Source organism: Acanthopagrus latus, chromosome 4 (genome assembly GCF_904848185.1).
Source record: "Acanthopagrus latus isolate v.2019 chromosome 4, fAcaLat1.1, whole genome shotgun sequence".
NCBI lineage: Eukaryota > Metazoa > Chordata > Actinopteri > Spariformes > Sparidae > Acanthopagrus > Acanthopagrus latus.
Window position 1 is genome coordinate 6,141,804 of NC_051042.1, and position 20,366 is coordinate 6,162,169.

Genomic DNA, 20,366 nt, shown 5'->3' on the forward strand with positions numbered 1-20,366 from the left:
TAGGACAATACGTTTAACCTTCTTAATAATTTGGTGATCTTAAAGTCAAACAGGCTATAATTGGTAGATCAGATATGACTTTGAAGCGTAGGCTGCCGTCTCATCCCTGAGCTCTGTGGACTGAGTTCTGTAGACTGAGCTCTGTGCTCGGCTGCTGGAGGTTCAGATGATGTGGAGGCCCCTCTGGCAGGCGGCCCCGGCCTCAGTGTGTGTGGATGACTTCACTTCCCACATCCTGTGCTGCGTTGATTGCTTTAATCTCCTGTGGAGGGGGAGGGGGCTGAATTCCTCCTGCCGCTGGATTATCACACACACATGCTGACACACATGTTGCATATGTTTACGCACACACACACGCAATAACAGCACATGGTCACACTACACACATGGTTTAGACATATTTCCATTATTTATGATCTCAGGCAGTGACTTTAATCTAGCAGCACCAAGTTTTTTGACTTGGAGATGGACCAGCAGTGATTCATACTGTTTCTCCTCTACATGTGCTTTTATATTTAGGCTTTGTGCTCATTTCTTCTTCTCCCTCTTGTGTCTTGTTCTACAGGCCTCCCTCAATAAGCTAATGGAGACTCTGGGTCAGTCAGAGCCTTATTTTGTCAAGTGCATCCGTTCCAATGCTGAGAAGGTACAGTGTGACTCCAGGCTGCGGACACTTCGACTGTTTTGGTTTAGTTTTCAAAGCATTTTTTCATTTCCCTTGAAGTCTGAACATTTCTAAATCTGTTTATCATTTCCTCCTCTTCTCTCTGTAACTTCCGCCGCCTGTCGCTTCTCCTTCTTCTGTCACTCTCTCCTCTCTTCTCGTCTCTCCCCTCTCCTCTCTTCTCTCCCCTCTCCTCTCTTCTCTTCTCTTCTCTTCTCTTCCCTTCTCCCCTCTCTTCTCTCCATTCTCTTCCTCAGCTGCCCTTAAGGTTTAATGATAACCTGGTGCTGAGGCAGCTGCGTTACACAGGTATGCTGGAGACTGTGCGCATCCGGCAGTCGGGCTACAACATCAAGTACAGCTTCAAGGTACAAACACACACGTTTACACCCTGAAGATGCTCATTGAAGGTTAATTCAGTAATATTGTTCATGGATGTTACTAAACAAATTAACTTTTTAAGGTGTCAGTCCAGAGGGACTGTCATTAATGTCAGGCAGATGAGCAGAAGATATAAACAAAGCCTGCACAGGTGGCGTATTGACGACCTCCGTGTGCAGATCACTGATGCACCATTAATGCCTATGATTGCTGATGCTGTTTGAGCGACACTTGACATTGAGTTGTGTCAGAAAGGGATTATGAAGGTCATGAGGTGGCAGCCATCTCAACCACACTGGCTCTTGTAGAGTGACGTCACCCTGAGAGACCTGCTGTGTGACTAATAAAGCAGATCCTGTTTAAAGCTGATTGAAAGTGAGTCTTTGGACAGAAACTTTTGGGAGTGGCTCGCTCCTGCTCCAGTTTGGTCATATTTCAGTTTCCATTTTGTGGTTTTGAATGTTTGTTGGTGCCAATCCTGTCATGTGGAGGTTCGAGCCAAAGATTGCGTCACTGTGCGCGTTGCTTTACCAAATCACGACTTATTTTCTCATGAAACCACCATGTGTCTGCTGCAGCCTGCAGTCAGTTCAGGGTAAATCTGCTGTGGTTTTGAGATCTTGGCTGCTAAAACTAAGACTCACGGTTATGATCGAACTTAAACTAATATAAAAACAACACTATACATTTAGTTTTTGATGGTTTGAGGGTTTAGTGTAAAAGTACAAACTCATGAGACAGTGACTAATTTGATGACCTCATCATCAGACGTCGTCATTTACCCGAAATTCCTCCAAACATATTTAGTGCTGCGGTCAGCACTAATGAGAAATATCTTGGGCATGGTATCACTCTGGAGGACTCTGCCGTTTCTGTCCGACTCTTCAGAACAGAGCCTCTCCATTGTCCTCGGCTCTCTGAAACACTCCCCATGCTTGTAATTGTATAAACACGGCATCTGTTTCTCCATCCACCCCCTACAGCCCAGGGTGCAGAGTGTATTGAAATCAGACAATGGGCCTCAGTTTGAAGAGTGGGAGTTCAGCATATTTATGCCATGATGTCTGCACCCCTGCAAATATGGACATCATGGACTTATACCTGAAACCACATGTGCCCTGACAGCCTGTTTCTGCTCCAGAGATGCTACAGCAGGCAGATTTAAGGCTGCAGAGTTTATGTCCTGACTGATTAATCCTGTGTTGGAATCAGTGTTAGAAAAACTGACAGCAGAAACAAACATTTAGTTTCAATTACTGGATAGAAATCTGTTACACATGACACAAACGTGAAGTTCAGAAGAGATGAATCTTTCTCACTCCCACCTGTCTTTGTTCTCTTTGTAGGATTTTGTGCATCACTTCTGTGTGCTGCTCCCAGAGGGCACGAGTGCCACCAGAGAGGGCATCCAGCAGTGTCTGGACCAGCTGGACCTGGTGCCAGATGGGTACCAAGTGGGAAAGACAATGGTAGGCATCCATCCTCCTTCCTTTGATAATTATACATTTCTGTATTTGCACACCGCAAAGTAAGAAATGCCAGAAACTAGTGAGCTAGTGAGATTTCAGTGAGATTAAAACTCGCAGACTTTTCCCCTCAAGATGAAATGACGTCACAGCGTACAATCCAGATGTGAAATGAAAAGTCAGGGCAAAACAGTAGTTTGGTGATCTTCGTCATGTTTTGGGAGAAGAACATGTGGAGGCTCATTATCCTGGATGTTATTATGTGCTCTCATTGAATTATCTGTTTGTCAGTCCAAGACCCAAAATGTATTTACTCAAAACAGTGTGGGCGTTTTAAATTACTCAAAGTCAGTTTAGTTTATTAAACTGCAGAACTGCATGTCTATAAATAGAGTCAGAGACGTGCGGAAAGGGTGGTGTTGGGTATGATAACCTCATATTACCTGACAGCATCCTCCCTCTGAACACTAGGATGTAATGAAGCCACTGCCCCATATTTGGTGTGTCCAGTGAATGAGGCGTGATAGAGCGCTCCATGCCTCTGGGATGCTGTTTATATAATTAGAGGATCATACCTGACATACCTGTGACCATGTATCCGCCAAGTGGTTTCAGAGTCTGTGTGTGTGTGTGTGTATGCCTGTTTCTTCATTAAGTGTGTGTGTCACCCCATACTGACTTCATCGCGGTCACTCCCCTCAGGTGTTCCTGCGGGAGGCTGAGCGTCAGCGGCTGCAGGCCTTACTCCACACTGAAGTCCTGAGACGCATCATCACGCTGCAGCGGCGCTTCAGAGCTCAGCTGGAGAGGAAACAGTTTGTCAGGATGAAAGAAGCGGCGGTCCGCATCCAGGTACAGTCCAGAATCCCTCATCATCATGGCTCATAACGCCAGCTCCTCATTTTACTTCCTCTGCTTGTGTTTTATTGAAAACAGTTTTTGTGTTGGAAGTTGCTCCTGAGGTTTGTTTTTACAGCTGAATGTTAATTCAGTCATATTGTTCATGGACGTTACTGAGCAAATGAACTTTTTTAAGTGCAAAATTTGTGTGATTTAACATGTAAAGATATATTACTATTACTAGATATATCTCATCAGTCATCATATTTTTCATGACTGCGCTTACATTTACTATAATGTCAATATCTGAATGGTTTTAGCAATAATATTATTACGTCAATTTCATGCACTTAAGAAATGAAAGGATCAGAAAGCACCCAACCTGCTGATATTAAGAAAGTTTTATTTTATCTTAAAGGGAAACTTAACATAAATGGTGTTCTTCTCAGCTGAGCTGTTGTAGTTAGCTTGGTTTGCAGACCTCTCAACCATAAGTTGATGCACATTCCTACTGTGTGGTGATGCAGTTGAAAGAAGAAAGAAAATTGTTCCTACATGAAACTGCTCTCAACAAGTTCTGTGGATCATCTTGTCCGACTGGGTCATGATTCTGAAAAAGCTTCACAAGAGTTCTAGTTACATTATATTCAAGAGAAGGCAGATGTTTCCAGAGCTCTACTCCTCTTGACATGACTCTTTCAGCAGGGATGCTCATACTTCTAATTTAGTTGTTGCACTCAGTGAATATTAAAAATAGGTTGTGGCATGAAGGAAAGAAAATAACATATTATTATGCTCATCTCACAGAAATGGTGGCGTTTGTATCGACCTGTAGAGGAGGAGGAGGATTATGACCCTTCGGTCCAGGAGGGGGCAGCTGTGTGTCTGCAGGCTCACTGGCGAGGTTACAGGGAGCGTCAGAAGTTCAGACTGTGGAGGGAAGCTGCTCTGGTGCTGCAAAGGGCATGGAGGATGTGGCTGTACCGGCGCTGCACAGCAGCTCTGGTTATCCAGACGGCCTGGCGCTGTCATCAAGCCCGAGAAACCTACCTGCGTCTGTATGCTGCTGTGAAACATCTACAGAGAATAAGCAGAGGCTTCCTCACCAGGCAGAGGTAAGACAACTTCATCCTGAACTGTAAAAGCAGTTCTGCTTGTTATTGCTAGAAAACTGATGTAAAGATGAAGCAAACATTTTAGCATTTTGTCTAAAGGCTTTGAAAAATAACTTCTAATTATAACTGACTGCATTATTTTTGCTCAAGCTGGTAAAAAACCAGATTAATCTTTGCACACAGCTCGTGCAGTGTGTTTGCTCTTTGTTCGGCATGTTTGTAGATCAGCATGCCATTACGCAAGCAATCCAACCCAAAGCTGCTCTGCAATCAGCTGAGCTGCTGCGAGAAAGAATTAGATCAGACTTTGAGTTGAAGTGAATACTGGAGGTTGTAGTAACTTCTTCTGAATAACTTCAGCTTTTTTAAAACATATCCTGATGATAGGAGGAGGAAGCAGTTTGATGTTCGCTAAAGTTGTAACCATGTCTTCATGATTGACAGCTTCAAAAACCTGAGAGAAGAGAGACTGAGGGAGAGGAAGGAGCAGCAGGAGAAGCTGCTTCAGTTGCAGAACGGACAGGTGAATGTGTCACCGGAGGAAGAAGGGGCGTCACCTGAGACCATCATGGGGTTGGACCTCAGCACGTGGGAGGATCGGTCCTGCGAGCAACGAGAAAGGAGCCTCCAAATCCTCAGCAGCCATGACGGAGCAGTTAAGGAGGAAGAAGAAGGAAGAAAACATGCTGGGACGACAGAGAGCCCCTCTAAAGCTCACAGTGAACCTGCGACCTCAATCCCAACATCCACTGTGGTGGTACGAGAGAGGTCGAGAACTTTAGATGAGCCCAGCCAGAAAACCACTCGGGCCAAGAGAGAGAGCCGGCGGATGAGAGAGCTGGAGCAGGCCAAGTTCAGCCTGGAGCTCCTCAAAGTTCGTGCGACCACCGGCGGAGCCTCGTCCCCCTCTGAGGAGCGGCGCTGGTCTGTCGAGCTGGTGCCTCCAACAACGCCACCTCTCCGTTCACCTCAGGGCACGCCCGACAGCCAGAGCTCCAAGGGCAGCTTTGAGCTTCTCACCATGGACGAGGAGGCACCCAAGGCTGTGGAGGAGGTGACGGATAGTGAGGACACCTGCTCCCCTCCTCCTCCTCCAGTAGAGCCTGATGTGGAGGTTGTTTCAACAGGCACACAGCCAGTTGACCCACACAGGACAGGAGTTTCTGATGCTGTCACTCAACCAGGCAGCCAGATCAAAACGGACCTGGCAGCCTCCTCTGCTCCCACACATCCGCCCAAAATCGAGAACTACCTCCCGACTTTTTACGTCCCTGCTAGCGAGGGAAGCACAGCCATCTCCGGTCGTCCTTCAGAAGAGCCTCAACAAAGTGCAGAGGCAGCCGTCTCTACGACCACCATTGTTACCAAGCCCATCAAAGAGAGGCGAGAGTCAACGCGTCGTCCTGTGGTGGTGGTCATCAGCATGCAGAAGGAAACACCACTAAGTGAAGAGCTGAGCGACATCGTCCGTCCCCCTGTGGAGGTTCGAGATTCTGCAGCCCAGACAGGGGAGGTGACACCATCGCCACAGAAGCCAGAACCAGCTCCTGCACCTCAAGGTCCGGTCCCCATCTCTACCTCTGTCCCTCAGGCTGACCCGGCCATCATAGAGAAGCTGGTGCGACTGAATGAGGAGAAAGAGGAGAGGCAGCGCAATCAGCAGCAGCAGAATGAAAAGGAGATGATGGAGCAGATCAGACAGCAGAAGGAGGTTCTGGAGCGGCAGCGTCTGTTCTTCGCTCAGTACGAGAGAGAAATGTTTGAGAAACAAAGGGGCGAAGCTCTACAGAGGATACAGCAGATTCGACAGGGACAAGATGTTGGTGCAACTGCAACCTCCGGGAAGCCCCTGAGACCCAGCTCCCTGCTCATCGAGAGACCGGCGGGGCTGGTTCCTCATGCCAGAACAAAGTCCGACTCCACTCCCCCGCCAGTGCACTCTCCTCCTGGCCGAGCCCCTCAGCCCCAGCTGCCTCCTCCACCTGCCACCGCTCCCAGGGAGAGACGCAGGATTGCCGCAGAGGGTTGGGCTCCCAAACTGACGCTGGAGTCCAAAGACGGAGGAACCAGAGTCAGAATAGCTGCCAAGAAGCCTGCCAGTAACCAGGTCACCACAGTTAGCATGGCGGACAAGCCCGGCAACATCTTCTTCTCTCCCAAGGACAAAGTCACATTTGCAAAGTGAGTATCATCATCATCATCATCACCTGCTGTTGTGTGTGTGTGTGTGTGTGTGTGTGTGTTTTGTTTCTTTGGTTGTTTACTTTTTACAGCATTGTTTTTGACATGTGATCAACTCTTTTTAGGATTAATAACAATGCAGCAAAACCCCCAAACAAACAAACGCATACACTAACAACCAAACAAACAAAGAGATGGATGGATAGATAAATGAAACATGTACTGTAAGTAAGTTAACATTCAGGTGTCAGTAGATACAAATTGCTTACAAAGGAATAGTAATTATTATCACCGGTCAATGTTTAGTATATAAAATTGTCCAGAAAAAGTGAAAATGCTTGTCACAGTTTTCCAGAATGTCAAACCAACAGTCCAGAACAAAAGGACTCCTCATTTACTTTCATCTAATACAAAGAAAAGCAACAAATACTCACATTACATGTTTGACACGAGGAACTGCACTATCCGCTTATTTTAAAAGACATCAAACCACACAAACACAGTGTAAAAGTGTACATGACGACATCATCATTGACACACTCGTTCTGGGTAGCTACATATTCAATTCTTTATTTTGCTTAATTACTTTACATTATACTTTACATATGTTTCCTATTTCCGTTTCCTTGTTTTTGTCCCTCAGGTTTGACGGAGACATTGTCCCAAAAGAAACTCCTGCAGCTGTTCCCAGAGAAGCAGCCACACCGGCCTCTAAGCCTGCTAAAGCAACAAAAGGGCGAGAGGTAAGAAATCACTTCTTTTAGGTACTTTTTAGGAAATCGACTGCTGCAGGATGAGTCCTAAAACCTGGAAGTGACATCTTTGCACCTGCGGTTCTCTGATCTTGAAATCAGTGGTTTGCTTGGATACATGAAATAAGATCTGTGGTTAACATGGGTGACAGAGAGTTACAAGTTTTATTATTCACCAAAGTAATATAACAGTGATCAGCTCACATGTGAATAAGAAAAACTTATACTAAAATATATGGCTGTAAACAGTGAACTCACCACTCAATCGCTTTACTTCAAACTATTGTAACTGTTCAACTTGTGTATCGACCAATTTATAATAAAGTCCGTATGGTGTAGTTTAGTAAGAAGCTTAGAGGCTGTGATGGAAGTCATGTGACAGCCTAAGTTTGTATACAATGTAACGTTAGCTGTAAGTGTTGTTGTTTGTGCTGATGATGCAAATTTTAAAAAACGACTCCTGTCGAGGGAAACAAGCCGATGCTAACCTCCAAATGAGCGCTAAGAACATGTCATGGCTGCAGTTCGCTACAGATGTAAAGCATGTGTGTGTTTTGTGTTGTGAATGTGTTAATGAATCGTGGCAGGATTTCAGATCTTACTCTGAAAACAAACATCTGACTCTCGTGATGAACAACATTCACACAAGTTCTCTCAGTCACCTTTCAAACATGCTGTCATCACTTCTGGTGAACTCCAGGTTGGCAGAGCGGGCCAAAAAAAGAAAGCCAGAATGGCTCGGACCCGCTCCGACTTCCTGACCCGCGCCCCCGTCCTCTCGGTGGGGGGCGATTCAGACGAGGATGACTATGACGGCGACAGACCGCTCAGCCCCCTCAGCCCCCGTCATTACACCCTGCCCCTCTCCAAACAGAGCTCCGCGGAGGCCAGCTTAGGAGAGTCCTGTCTCAGTGACTCAGACATGGTAACAGGCGCCTCCACGGCAGCAGCAGCTCTCTCTACGCTCTTAAAGCTGGCTTCTCTTTCTAACCCACTCAGCAGAGAGAGCACAGATCTGCGTCACAACTCTGACTCAAACTGAGCTTCAACAAACCTCGGGTCACTGAAAATGTGCTAATAACTGTCTGTTAGAAAGTGGAAGACATTTCAAAAGTGTTTCAAGGCAGGTTTTTGAATGATATTCAGAAATACCTGCTAAGATGTAATAAAACATTAACACAGGGATTCTGTGTATGATCCAGATATTTACGTAAAGGATTTCAAGGCTGTCAAACAACCAGAAATCAGATCAATGATTGGTTTAACTCCTCTGACTGACATCAGTCAGTGAATGTTACTGTAACTTTTGAAATGTGTTTTCCATTCAGACATTAAACTAGAAACCTTTCTAACAGAACTAACTCTCTCTCTCTCTCTCTTCCTATCTCTCTCTCTCACAGCTGTAACAGAGACTTTTTTCCATCCTGGTCGATTAACAGTATTTGCATGTCATTTGTCACTTTTCCTCTGTCAGCACGTAGTTTCTGCTCACCAGTCAAAACTTGGGACACTTTTGAAAAATGCAGATGACGTCACTCTGGACTGTTTCTCATCACTTCACAAACTCCTGTCGGCTGTTAACAACTAGGTTCCTCAGAACACTGTCTCCTTCCTTCTTTAAATGAATGTTATATTATGTCACAAGTGTTGCGTTTCCATCAACAGTGTAGTGTTCTCTAGTGGATGTTCTCTGTATCTGGTGCAGCTCCAGAAGTGTGATGCTGCCACCTGCTGGCCATCTGATGGAAATGCATAAAGAGAGGGTTTTCTGTGGATTTGTTACTAACTTGCAATCCAACTTGATGTGATTTCAGCCTGTGAATCCTGACGAGCCAAAGAAGATTCACAAAGCCATGTCGTCAGGAGATTTGGGCAAAGTGGACTCGATGCGCAAGAACTCACAGGATGGAAGGTTTGTTTTACATATTTTACATATATTTTACATATATTACCTTTATCACTTGACTAGAAATCAAGGATGGTTTCATCAAAGTGTTTAGGTTTTTATCACATTTTTCATTGATAATTTGTTTGTTTGAAAAGGGTTCGTAAGATGCGTTTCTGGGGCAAGAACAAGTACGGAGACAAGAAGACATCCCGAGACAAGATGATATGTGGGTCAGACTCCCTGGATGGAGACTATGGAGACACCGGGCCTTTACTGGGAGAGGGTGCGTTACGTAAATACAAAATACTTCCATCACAAGATAATCATATAATTGAGAATTCCCACTGAGGTATCCCTGCCTGGAACTCTCTTCCTTCACAGCAGGGCAGGAGAACATGTCACCACCCTGCAGTCCTGATCTGATGTTGGATCGTAGCCTCAGAGACCTGAAGGAGAACAAGGAGCCGTCTCCCAAGGTGAAGCGAAGGCGCAGTGTTAAGATCACCAGCGTGGCTCTGGAACCTGCCCAGTGGCAGAACGACGCGCTGCAGATCCTCACCTGCACCAACGACTACAGGAGCATGAACGACTTCCTCATGAAGAAGGTGAAGACAAACACACAGAGAAAAAGCCATGTTAAATTGAGTGTTGTCTTCTCCGTGAGACCATATTGATATTAAGTTGACTGTGGTGTCATGTTTCAGATCAGCGACTTGGACACAGAGGACAGTAAGAAGGACACCATGGTGGACGTCGTGTTTAAAAAGGCTTTGAAGGAGTTCCGTCTGAACATCTTCAACTCATATTCCACAGCGCTCGCGGTAAGTAGACCTAACAAGAGTTGGTATTTAATCAGTGGACAGATGAAGATGGATAACGTATATTTTACATATAAAGTGTGTTTTACAAAGCTGAAATGTTTCTGCTGATGGAGTCTGGTGGCTTTGATGAGAGCGACAGCAGCTGTTCTAGTGAAATAACAAGGCAAATCAGTGAAGGGAGGGTTTCAGTAATGTTGCCGGACTTCAGTGTCATGAAGAAGTACTTACTGAGGACGTATGTTGGCTGAGTGCACATAGTACTGGACCAGTTTAAAAAAACGTCCTCAGGACTCAGCTAGACACAAAAACGTTGGGAACATTGAAAAATGCCAAAGTTGCCCTTTCTGAAAACCTCTGAAAACATCACCTGTTACATCAGTGCTCAAAGAAATGTATTAGAAAACTTAAGTGAGTAAGTTAAAGTAGGGACGTGAATATCGTGTCCCTCCTCTGATCCTTCTGTCTTCTCCCCAGATGGACGACGGTAAGAGTATCCGCTACAAAGACCTGTACGCTCTCTTCGAGCACATCTTGGAGAAGACCATGCGGCAGGAGCAGAGGGACTGGAGAGAGTCTCCCGTCACCGTGTGGGTCAACACCTTCAAAGTCTTCCTGGATGAGTTCATGACTGAGTACAAACCTCTGGACAGCACACTCAGCAAGGTAAAGACGCACATCGCCTCCTGTTCAGCTCAGCTGATTTAAGGTTCTTACATACACAGTGACATAGCTGATACTGAAATACTGAAACTTAATCTGTTGTTCTGTTTGCGTCTTTTTCACTGCAGCAGGTTCCGAAACCTGAGCGCAAGAAACGGAGGAAAAAGGACACCGACATTGTGAGTCTGTCTTCGTCCTCATCGTTACTAACAGCCGGCTCTCCTCACTTCCGTTTGCTCTTTGGCGAAAAAAAAGATCTAAAACACCAGAGGCTGTAAAACAGATACATGTGAGAGTAAACATGCAGGTGAACTCGATATGAACCGTTGCTCTGCTGCTCTCTGCAGGTGGAGGAGCATAACGGACACATCTTCAAGTCGACCCAGTACAGCATCCCCACGTACTGTGAATTCTGCTCCTCGCTCATCTGGATGATGGACCGAGCCTGTGTGTGCAAATGTGAGTGGACATACAAGTTTCACTTCATATCACCACCTCTGTCCAAAGAGGCTGCCAGAAACAACAATAAATGAGAGTTCCCTGTAGTAGATTTAAATACTGATTAACTTTAATATATATTTACAATACATTGGACATTGTTACTTCTAATTAAAGTGCAGCTGCTGCGGTGCCTGCGGGACTTCTAGCTATGGCTCATTTGCGGTCCTTGTCCCTGCTGAACACAGGACACCAAACTTTAACAGAGACATGTCAACAATAAACTAGAATCAACAATATATTGTGAAGAAGAATATATTTTGTACGAAACTACACAACTTTCTCTCAGAATCACAACAGTCACAACCAACCTGTGTAGTTTATCAACATGAAACTTTGATTATTAACGTTTTTATGAATTCAGACTGGAATATGTTCACTGTCATATTTCCTATTTCCTCCAAATGAAAGTCTGAAATTTGACTTTTTTGACATTAAATAGCTACTAAAATGTTTTGAAACATATTGAATCATTGAAAAGTTAACTATGAATTTAAGTCATTCGTTTTAGTTATTCATTTAGAAAGAAAGAAATTCTCAATATTTGTTGGTTTTACCGTCTTAGTTGTGAAGGTTTGCAGATTCTCATTGTAAAGTGAATATCTTTTAGCTGTGATCAGACCTAACAAGAGTTCTGACAGTTAAACTTTGGGCTCCTGACAGGCTTTTTCACTGTTTACTGACCAAATGGTCAGTTCCATGATAAAATAATCAATAAATTAGCTCGCTAATGAAATAATTGCCAGTTGCAACCCAAAAATATACTGTATGTGTTGTGTGGTTCGCTTAACTTATGTACCTCACCTGACCCTCACACACACACACACACACACACACACACACACACACACACACACACACACACACACGTCTGTGGCTGAGCTGTCTGGTGCTCAGCGGGCCCCACCCTCCCTCAGCCTTAATCAGATTGTTTTCAACAGGACTCATGGGTTCTGCAGCTCCGTCTCTCCAGAGACTCTCCAAACAGTTTGTCCTTTATTCACACAGGATGTTTTCTTCGTGCCAGCCAATGCTGCTTTTGTCTCTGAAACTATAACAGTTTTTTGTCTCGTCCTGAAGTTTTTGCTGAATAATGAGGAGACACTGTCTCTCTGTGGATAATGGAAATGACCTGTTTGGTTTCTCTGGCTGTGTTTATCCAGTGTGCCGGTACGCCTGCCACAGAAAGTGCTGCCAGAAGACGACCACCAAATGCAGCAAGAAGGTGAGTCGGCCACACAATAACGTCCCATGACACTGATTGTGCGAATGTGTTTATGTGCAGTAGCCAGTTTTGTTCTGCCACCTCATACACCGAGAGTGTCAGATCGCTCTTCAAAGACAAGACTGTTGAGAGAAACATCACCCGTTCTTGTAAGAATATTAGTATTGGCATTTCTTGTTGTTTACGTGTGTCTCTGTGTGAGTGTTTACTCTTCACACAACGTAAGATGGTGATGTGTTTAAGTTTTAAGTAAGTCAGATTTTTTGTTTAAAGTTCTGTGAAGAAACAAGGGTGTTGACTTCATGTCAGAGATGTCAGTGTGTTGCAGTGATGTATACTGAAGTCACCATGCTGACCAGCAGTTAGTCTGTAGCCCCTCATAGTTTCAGCTGCTCTTCTATAACTCTATATTCCACTGTTGAGAGAGATTTTCTTGTATCCCTGCCCACTGTGTCCAATCACGACAGAGGACAGGACTGCTCAGGGAACAGACAGAGGACAGGATCCTCCTGTTTACCTGCAACAGCAGAACAATAAACGCTACCACACGTGCCAGTCCCCTGGTGACAGTTGACACCACCGAACAGGCCATGAAAAATGCTTGAAGGAAATACAGACGAAAAGAGAGCTGCCTTAAAAAAACAAGAGGAGTTGTGCAACTGTGGTGACGTAGAGAGGAGGAGGGGCTGCTCACTGCAGACCAGACAGGAAGTTACAGCAGCTTCACCAAAATACTCAAACTAAAGTTATTTTCTTTATTAAACAGAACAATACAGCAGTACACCTTCTGAATTGGTTTACTTTTTTTTTTCTTTTTTCCCTAAGATTGTCCATGTTTGCAAACACCAACATCAGTTTTCCAGTCACCAGAGTCCGTTTAGGGCCTGTAGCTGCACAACAAACTGAGCTAACAACTCACTAGCTAACAACAGCTAGTAGCTAAAGCCAAAGACAGCTGTGGCAAAGACAGGGACGTTTATTTGTGTTCAGACACGAACCAACTCAAAGTGTTTTACGGGATCGTAGAATGACATTAAAAGACATAATAAAAAAGAAGGGAGACATCAAGAAACAAAACATTAAAATAAGCTAAAATCAAATGGAAGTGCGTAGAGTACAGTGAACAGCAGTTAGGGGTTGCTCAGGTGATATGCTGGCCCCTGTTCGGCTTTAACAGCGTACATTATGTCTGTGGACAGTTCGATCCGGAGCTTTCCTCCAGACAGTTCGGAGTGGAAGTGTCTCGTCTGACTAACGACGAGAGGACGGTGCCTCTGGTGGTGGAGAAGCTGATCAACTACATCGAGATGCACGGCCTCTACACTGAAGGAATATACAGGAAGTCTGGCTCCACCAATAAAATCAAGGAACTCAAGCAGGGACTCGACACAGGTGACTTGTGATTTACATTTTAGCTACCAGGTGAAAGATGCTCGCTGACTGTGTGATTACTGAGTGTTTTTATTCCCCTGTTCACTGTACAGATGTTGACAGCATGAATCTGGACGACTACAACATTCATGTTATTGCGAGTGTTTTCAAGCAGTGGCTGAGAGATCTGCCCAATCCTCTGATGACGTTTGAGCTGTACGAGGAGTTTATACGTGCCATGGGTAAGTGTCCGATTCAGATATCCAGCTACATTGTGCTTTCACATCGGAGATCCAGTCCTCCATAATTGATGACTGTGACTGACTGTGACGATCTGTCTTGTGGAAATGCCTCTGCAGGTTTGCAGGATAAAAAGGAAATGATCAGAGGGGTGTACTCGGTTATTGACCAGCTGAGCAGAACTCACCTAAACACCCTGGAACGCCTCATATTTCATCTTGTCAGGTAATAAAGAATTATGGTAATCTTAGAGCAAGATTAATACATGGAACCGCTTCAGACACTTTTCTAATGCTGACTTCATGCTTTCAGGATCGCCTTGCAAGAGGAGACAAACCGTATGTCCGCGAATGCCTTGGCCATAGTGTTTGCTCCCTGTATCCTGCGCTGTCCGGACACCATCGATCCACTGCAGAGTGTCCAGGACATCGGCAAGACGACAGCGTAAGAATAAATGCTGTATCTAACAATCTGTCAAATAAATTCTGTACCCTTACATAAGTCGCTGATTTACGAAGTGTATTGTGGCCTCTGTTCAGAGACGTTTCAATGGGGGGCACACATGACCAGGAGCAAAAAAGCTGGAGTTGAGTTGAAACTAATCTGTTTCATGTGGAGAACAATTTAGACAACGTTGTTCAAGGCTATCTTGATCCAGTTCAGCAAAATTGATTCAGACAGTACAGATTTTACAAAGAGGAGAGGAAACACAAATGTAAAAAACGTGATCCTCAACAGCCAAAAACATCAGTCAAAACCAGAGGTCTCTGTTTCTGTTTGTGTGGTGTTGTCGATGTAACTTCCTCCATGATGAAATTATTCACGTCTTCTTCGGCGTCCTTCAGTTGAATGTTTGAGCTTCACTGTGCAGAACAATTTACACTCAGTTTGACACCAGAAGGCTGTTCTGGTACGTTTATTACTGAGCTGTAAATGTTCTCTGTGATCACTGACAATCTAGTCTCAATGATTTGTGACATATAAGTTGTTAAGAAGTTGATCCATGCCTGCAGCTCAAGAACACTGACAATGGACTTCACAGTGAAGCAGGAGACATTTTTGGTCCTGCTAAACTTCAGTGTTTTCATATAGTCTGATGTTTTTAATGAGGATGAAGGAATAGGTGCCTTTTTTTAAGGTTTTGATGTTGGAACTATGCTTCTGCTTCGTCCAAAATAACTTCAATTTGTGACTTTAGATGAATATTGTTTAATTTGTCATTTTCCTGTAGAGCTCCTCAATAATAGATGATTAATAATGGGATTAGGGCATGAATTTGTTTTCTGTTTCTAGAGGGGGCTGACTGAATACAGCTGTGAACCACTGGCTTGATGGATAATATGAAGCTCATACTTACATTGTTTCACTGGAGCATTAGAGGGGAAACTTTGTGTTGTGCAGGAAGCTGCTCGTTCGTTTATGTTAGCAGACATTTCTAAACTAATGTTAGCTAATGTTGCTTTCTGCTAGCTGACCTGAGGCTATGGACAACATGTATAAAATCATGTCTTTTTGAGCCAAGTCCTTCACAAAGATATCCACAGTCCTCCAGCGTGAAACAACTTAAACAAATCTTCCACAGGCTGTGTAGGCAGAGAGACGGCGATGGTCTTCTTATTTAAGTCACATGTCAATCTGCTCATATATGGCCAGTAAAATGTAGTGATTAATATCTGTACATTTCTGAAAGTTGTTAAATGGAGTCGTATTTCCAGTCCTTCTCAAGTGGCTTCATCTCCTGCTGTCCCTCCACAGGTGTGTTGAAGTGATCATTTGTGAACAGATGAATAAGTACAAAGTTCGACTAAAGGACATCAGCAGCCTGGAGTTTGCAGAGAATAAAGCCAAGTGTAGACTGACCCTCATCCGACGGTCAATGGTGAGTTCAAGCGCTGTGGCTAATGTGACTAGCCCACTGCTTCCAGATGAATCATGTATATACAGTGACTCACAGCTAAATCTACCTGACTGAACCCTCCTACCACAACTCCTTCTGTGCCACACCGTCCCTGATGACTTCCTTTCTAACCTGTCCTCTCCTTTACCCAGAAACCCGTACTAATAGCTGTTAGATTTATGAGCATAGCGCGCACTATGGTATGTATACACACACCATGGATTGCATCCTCAAAACCGTCATCCAGTGGTGATGTTGTTGTGGTGCTGATCACTGCATCGTCTCATATCTTTAAATATTAACATCCGTCGTCTTCATCCCCTGAAGCATGAGTCATCACCTCACTCAGTCTCTGTTTCGGTTTTACTTTAATTTTATGTTTCTATCTCTCGTGGCTGAAATTAGAGACATAATGCAGCCATGCAACTGCTTTTGATTAGATATACATTATGCTATATGGAGTATGGAACACACAAATCCATAAGGGTAGTTAAATCCATACATGCTTAGTTACTCTACTTAAATAGATTTATCATGCGTCTACTTTACTTGAGTATTTATTTTTCTGACAACTTAGTACTTTTACTCCTAAATTTCAAAACAGACTCATTGTTCATTGTTACAAGTGTTATTTGACATCCTGAGAATGAGACTCAACAATCAAGTGTCTTTGTGGTGCATTCAGGAACAGCTATGACAAATCCTACTGATTCTACCTTTAACTTTAATAGTCGTTGAATTCTATTAATATGACGTGAGCTTCAGTTAGCTTTGACCACAAATGTCCTTCAGGGGGTGACTTTTTACTCTGATACTCTACGTTTGAGTACATTTGAGAGCCTGTACTCTATTACTTTTACTGGAGTTGAATCAGTACTTCTGCTTCAACTTTTCTACACAAATATCTGTCCTTCTACGATAACTGCCTGAAGACGTTACATCAGTGTCTCACACTCAAAAACATCTGAAATAAGAAATTGGAAAATGTGATTTTATTTTTGTCATTACTTTCTTTGGATCATTTATAGTCGGAGATCATTCAATTCAAACCTTTATTTCAAACACGAGGATTCAGTTTTGAGCTTCCCTTAGTGCACGATACACATAGACTTTACTCAATACAGATATGAGAAGTAAAGTGTCCTCTGAATGACATCTATACTGCTGTTTTCTGTGCGAAGCTAACTGAAGCTCATGCCATATTAATTGAATTCAAAGTCTATTAAAGTTAAAGGTAGAATCAGTAGGATTTGTCCCAGCTGTTCCTTGAATGCACCACAAAGACAGTTGATTGTTGAATCTCATTCCCAGGACGTCAAATAGACACATGTTGGGTTGGTAAAGTGTGCCAAGCAGCAACAAAGAAAATAAGAAACTCTCTGCAGATATTAGACACTAACACGCCTTTTCTCCACATTCCAGCCTCCCTCTCTGTCTGTTTCATGTCTTCTTACGTCTTATACATCATTGCGTCTCGCTGCGTCTGCCGTGATTGATGTACACTGAGGCTGAAATCAGTCTTGTGATGTTGGGAAGGCCGCGTGCAGTGATGCAAAATAAAAATAAATGATAACCCCTCTCGAATGCATTAAAACTAAAGTAACAAGCCTGTTAAGAAAATCTAAGTAGAAATATTTGTGTTCAGGTTAAAGGGCGGAAAGTAAAAAGGTATCAGAAAAATAAATACTCAATTAAAAAACAGATACCTGAAAAATCTACTTAAGTACAGTAAGGACTTTTAAACCTTGGAGGAATTTCACTGTACTAAAACAACAACATGACCTGGAACAGTGACATCATTACTATCAGGTCTACAGCATCAACCTCTCAGCTAGAAGAAGCTAGACACTAACTACACTGACCCTCGTGAAACTGACATTGATTTTTCTTCCTTTTGCTTCTCACTTCTACCCCAAGCAGCCAAATGCCGCTAAAAAGGTAAAGTGTGTGCATCACTGTGCTGTTTGTCTGTGGGTTTGATCTGTCTCGGTGCTGCTGTATTGTTTTTCCTCTTGCATGTGGTTATGTCACTGCATGTGTGACGGAGTAGCTGCTTGGTGAAAGTGGAGATTTTCGCTGAATATGATGGCATAATCATTTCGTGCTGGTCAACTGCTTTCTCATGGAGCCCTAATGTAATATTCACATTAGTGAGAGGACATCTGCCTTTGATTTGTCTCTTAGGGAAAAGGTCACATACAGCGACTCAGCTACCACACGCCTTCGCCTCCAGTCAGTCCGCGGCTGCCATCTGTGGCTGATGCTGTGATTGAAGAGAGCGGCGATGAAGAGAGAGCCGACTCGTTCGCCGAAATCTCCGAGCATCAGCAGGCGGCCATGCAGCAGGAAGAGAGAGTGCTGACGGAGCAGATCGAGAGCCTGCAGAAAGAGAAGTAAGCGCCGTCACTGCAGCTAAAATATGTCTGTAAATAACTGGTTTTGCAGAAACATCACTAATTTGCATGTTTTATTATGTTAGCAGTGTTTCGTCTTGTGCGCTGATGTCATGGGTTAATCTGGTGAAATTTTGTCTCTTCAGAGAGGAGTTGACTTTTGAGATGCTGACTTTGGAGCCACGAGCATCAGATGATGAGACCCTCGAGTCCGAGGCCTCTATCGGTACCGCTGACAGCTCTGAAAACCTTAACGTTGACTCTGAGGGAACCATTTCGGACTTCTCTGGTATGCAGGAAATCATAACCCAACTTTTTATGCAATTTTTTTTTTGTATATTGAAGGACAAAACTTGACATATTTTGGCCTCTCTTCCCTTCTCATCCTCAGAGAAAGGTCCAGTGTTGACGTCCCCCTGGCCTCGGAGATCGGACATGAAAAGCCCCCGACGCCACGCTCTCCGCCGGCAGCCTGAGTCCCTGGACTCAGTGGACTCTGTGTCCAGTGTTTCTTCCTACTCCTCCTCATCACACTTCCACCCGTCATCCTCTTCTTCCTCTACCAACACCCGTCGCTTTCGTTTCCACGGCAAGTCCACAGGCTCAGGTTCATCCCAGGCTCAGTCCCTAAATTCATCTCAAGCCTCCCGATCCGAGAGCATCGACAGCAGCCCGACAGGAGATGTCGAAGGCGCATATGACGAGAGGCCCCAGTTTACAAGCCGAGGGACCTTCAATCCAGAGAGGGGCAAACAGAAACTTAAGGGGGCCAAGCCTTCAACCTTGAGGCACTCCAGAGAAGGCGATGGCCCCGGCAGGGACCCTCCAGACCTACAACAGCAGGTGGTGTTGTATGGTAGTAATGAATTCATGGTATGAAGGACACTGGGACAAAGCACTCCCTATTCCACTCCCTGGCAGGTATACACCTTCTCAAACGGAGGTAACGCGATGGCGACTGATCTTCACTTCTCAAAGCACTCTTGCTTCGCCTTTCTTTGTTAAAGTCTGCAAAGTGTCCCCAAGTGCCGTGTACAGTGTTTCCACCCCCGGATGGACAGGGGGAACGTTTGGCAGAGGGACAGGAATCAGTGGGACTCCTCCTCTGTGGACGAGACTGCCACCCATGCTCTCACAGTGCCTTGGCAGCTCTTTACTCAGCGCCAAGAGGAGACGTACTGAGCAGGAGGACAGAGATAAAGGGAATGTTGGAATATGCGGAAGACCACGTAGTATCAGGGAATGTTACAGAGCTGGAGAGCTGAAGCAGTGTACTACAGTAAATACGAAGAAATCAGGCAACATCAGGCGTCACGGATGTTACAGTGAACTTGACGCTCACGATTATTAGCTGCTTTATGAGTTTACAGTTCATAACAATCAGTGTAAGCAGTTGTTGCTCTGTTATTACAAATTTATTTTCCCTTATTTAATAAATTTTAATGTCACAGAAATTCTTTATAGCATATAATATACTGGTATAAATACTGTACAAAGCCGGAACACCAGCCTCTGCTGGGTAGTTGAAGTCAATATTTATCTTTTGTTTTTGAGTATCTTGGTCAGAGATGTACGGATATGGGCCGTGGATGATTTATGTGTGTGTGCGTATGTGTGGCCGCGTGCCGAGTGCTCATGCGTGACTGTGTGTATGTGTGAGAAAGAGAAAACCACTTCATGTGTTTGTGCTGCTTTTCCCCCCTCATAAGGGGAATACCGCCATCAAAGGGACCAAGTTCAGCTGGTGTGTGTTCCAGCCCCGGAGATCCCAGCTCTGTAAAGAATGTTGGACAGGTATAAAAATCCCTGCATTCACTGCTTAACAGCCATACAACAATTGTGATGTACAGTACAGTTCATATGTACAGTATAGTGGACAAATGCCATTCTATTCTTGAAATCTATTGTTACCCAACCCCACCTCCTGTCTCTAAAGTGTTTGCTCAACAGCAACCAAACAAGAACATAAAATCA

The 20,366-nt window shown here is 44.2% G+C and overlaps 1 protein-coding gene across 19 annotated transcripts in view; it reads left to right on the forward strand.

Annotated features, from left to right (window-relative positions):
• The window catches only part of myo9aa (myosin IXAa), a 110,107-nt gene extending 89,741 nt beyond the window's left edge, over window positions 1-20,366 (forward strand). For 8 of the 19 annotated variants that reach the window (XM_037094690.1, XM_037094701.1, XM_037094700.1 and 5 more), the window contains 25 exons: window positions 566-646; window positions 922-1,032; window positions 2,392-2,514; window positions 3,214-3,363; window positions 4,159-4,466; window positions 4,911-6,647; window positions 7,291-7,390; window positions 8,100-8,324; window positions 9,214-9,311; window positions 9,443-9,570; window positions 9,669-9,892; window positions 9,992-10,108; window positions 10,583-10,771; window positions 10,897-10,947; window positions 11,116-11,227; window positions 12,430-12,491; window positions 13,691-13,883; window positions 13,976-14,104; window positions 14,222-14,327; window positions 14,415-14,546; window positions 15,858-15,981; window positions 17,917-17,937; window positions 18,184-18,392; window positions 18,539-18,681; window positions 18,784-20,366. In XM_037094690.1, the coding sequence (XP_036950585.1) occupies window positions 566-646; window positions 922-1,032; window positions 2,392-2,514; window positions 3,214-3,363; window positions 4,159-4,466; window positions 4,911-6,647; window positions 7,291-7,390; window positions 8,100-8,324; window positions 9,214-9,311; window positions 9,443-9,570; window positions 9,669-9,892; window positions 9,992-10,108; window positions 10,583-10,771; window positions 10,897-10,947; window positions 11,116-11,227; window positions 12,430-12,491; window positions 13,691-13,883; window positions 13,976-14,104; window positions 14,222-14,327; window positions 14,415-14,546; window positions 15,858-15,981; window positions 17,917-17,937; window positions 18,184-18,392; window positions 18,539-18,681; window positions 18,784-19,271 (5,361 nt within the window). In that variant the 3' untranslated portion in view covers window positions 19,272-20,366. The remainder of the gene's footprint in view (window positions 1-565; window positions 647-921; window positions 1,033-2,391; window positions 2,515-3,213; window positions 3,364-4,158; window positions 4,467-4,910; window positions 6,648-7,290; window positions 7,391-8,099; window positions 8,325-9,213; window positions 9,312-9,442; window positions 9,571-9,668; window positions 9,893-9,991; window positions 10,109-10,582; window positions 10,772-10,896; window positions 10,948-11,115; window positions 11,228-12,429; window positions 12,492-13,690; window positions 13,884-13,975; window positions 14,105-14,221; window positions 14,328-14,414; window positions 14,547-15,857; window positions 15,982-17,916; window positions 17,938-18,183; window positions 18,393-18,538; window positions 18,682-18,783) is intronic. The other 11 variants (XM_037094694.1, XM_037094709.1, XM_037094699.1 and 8 more) reach the window with 9 other exon arrangements.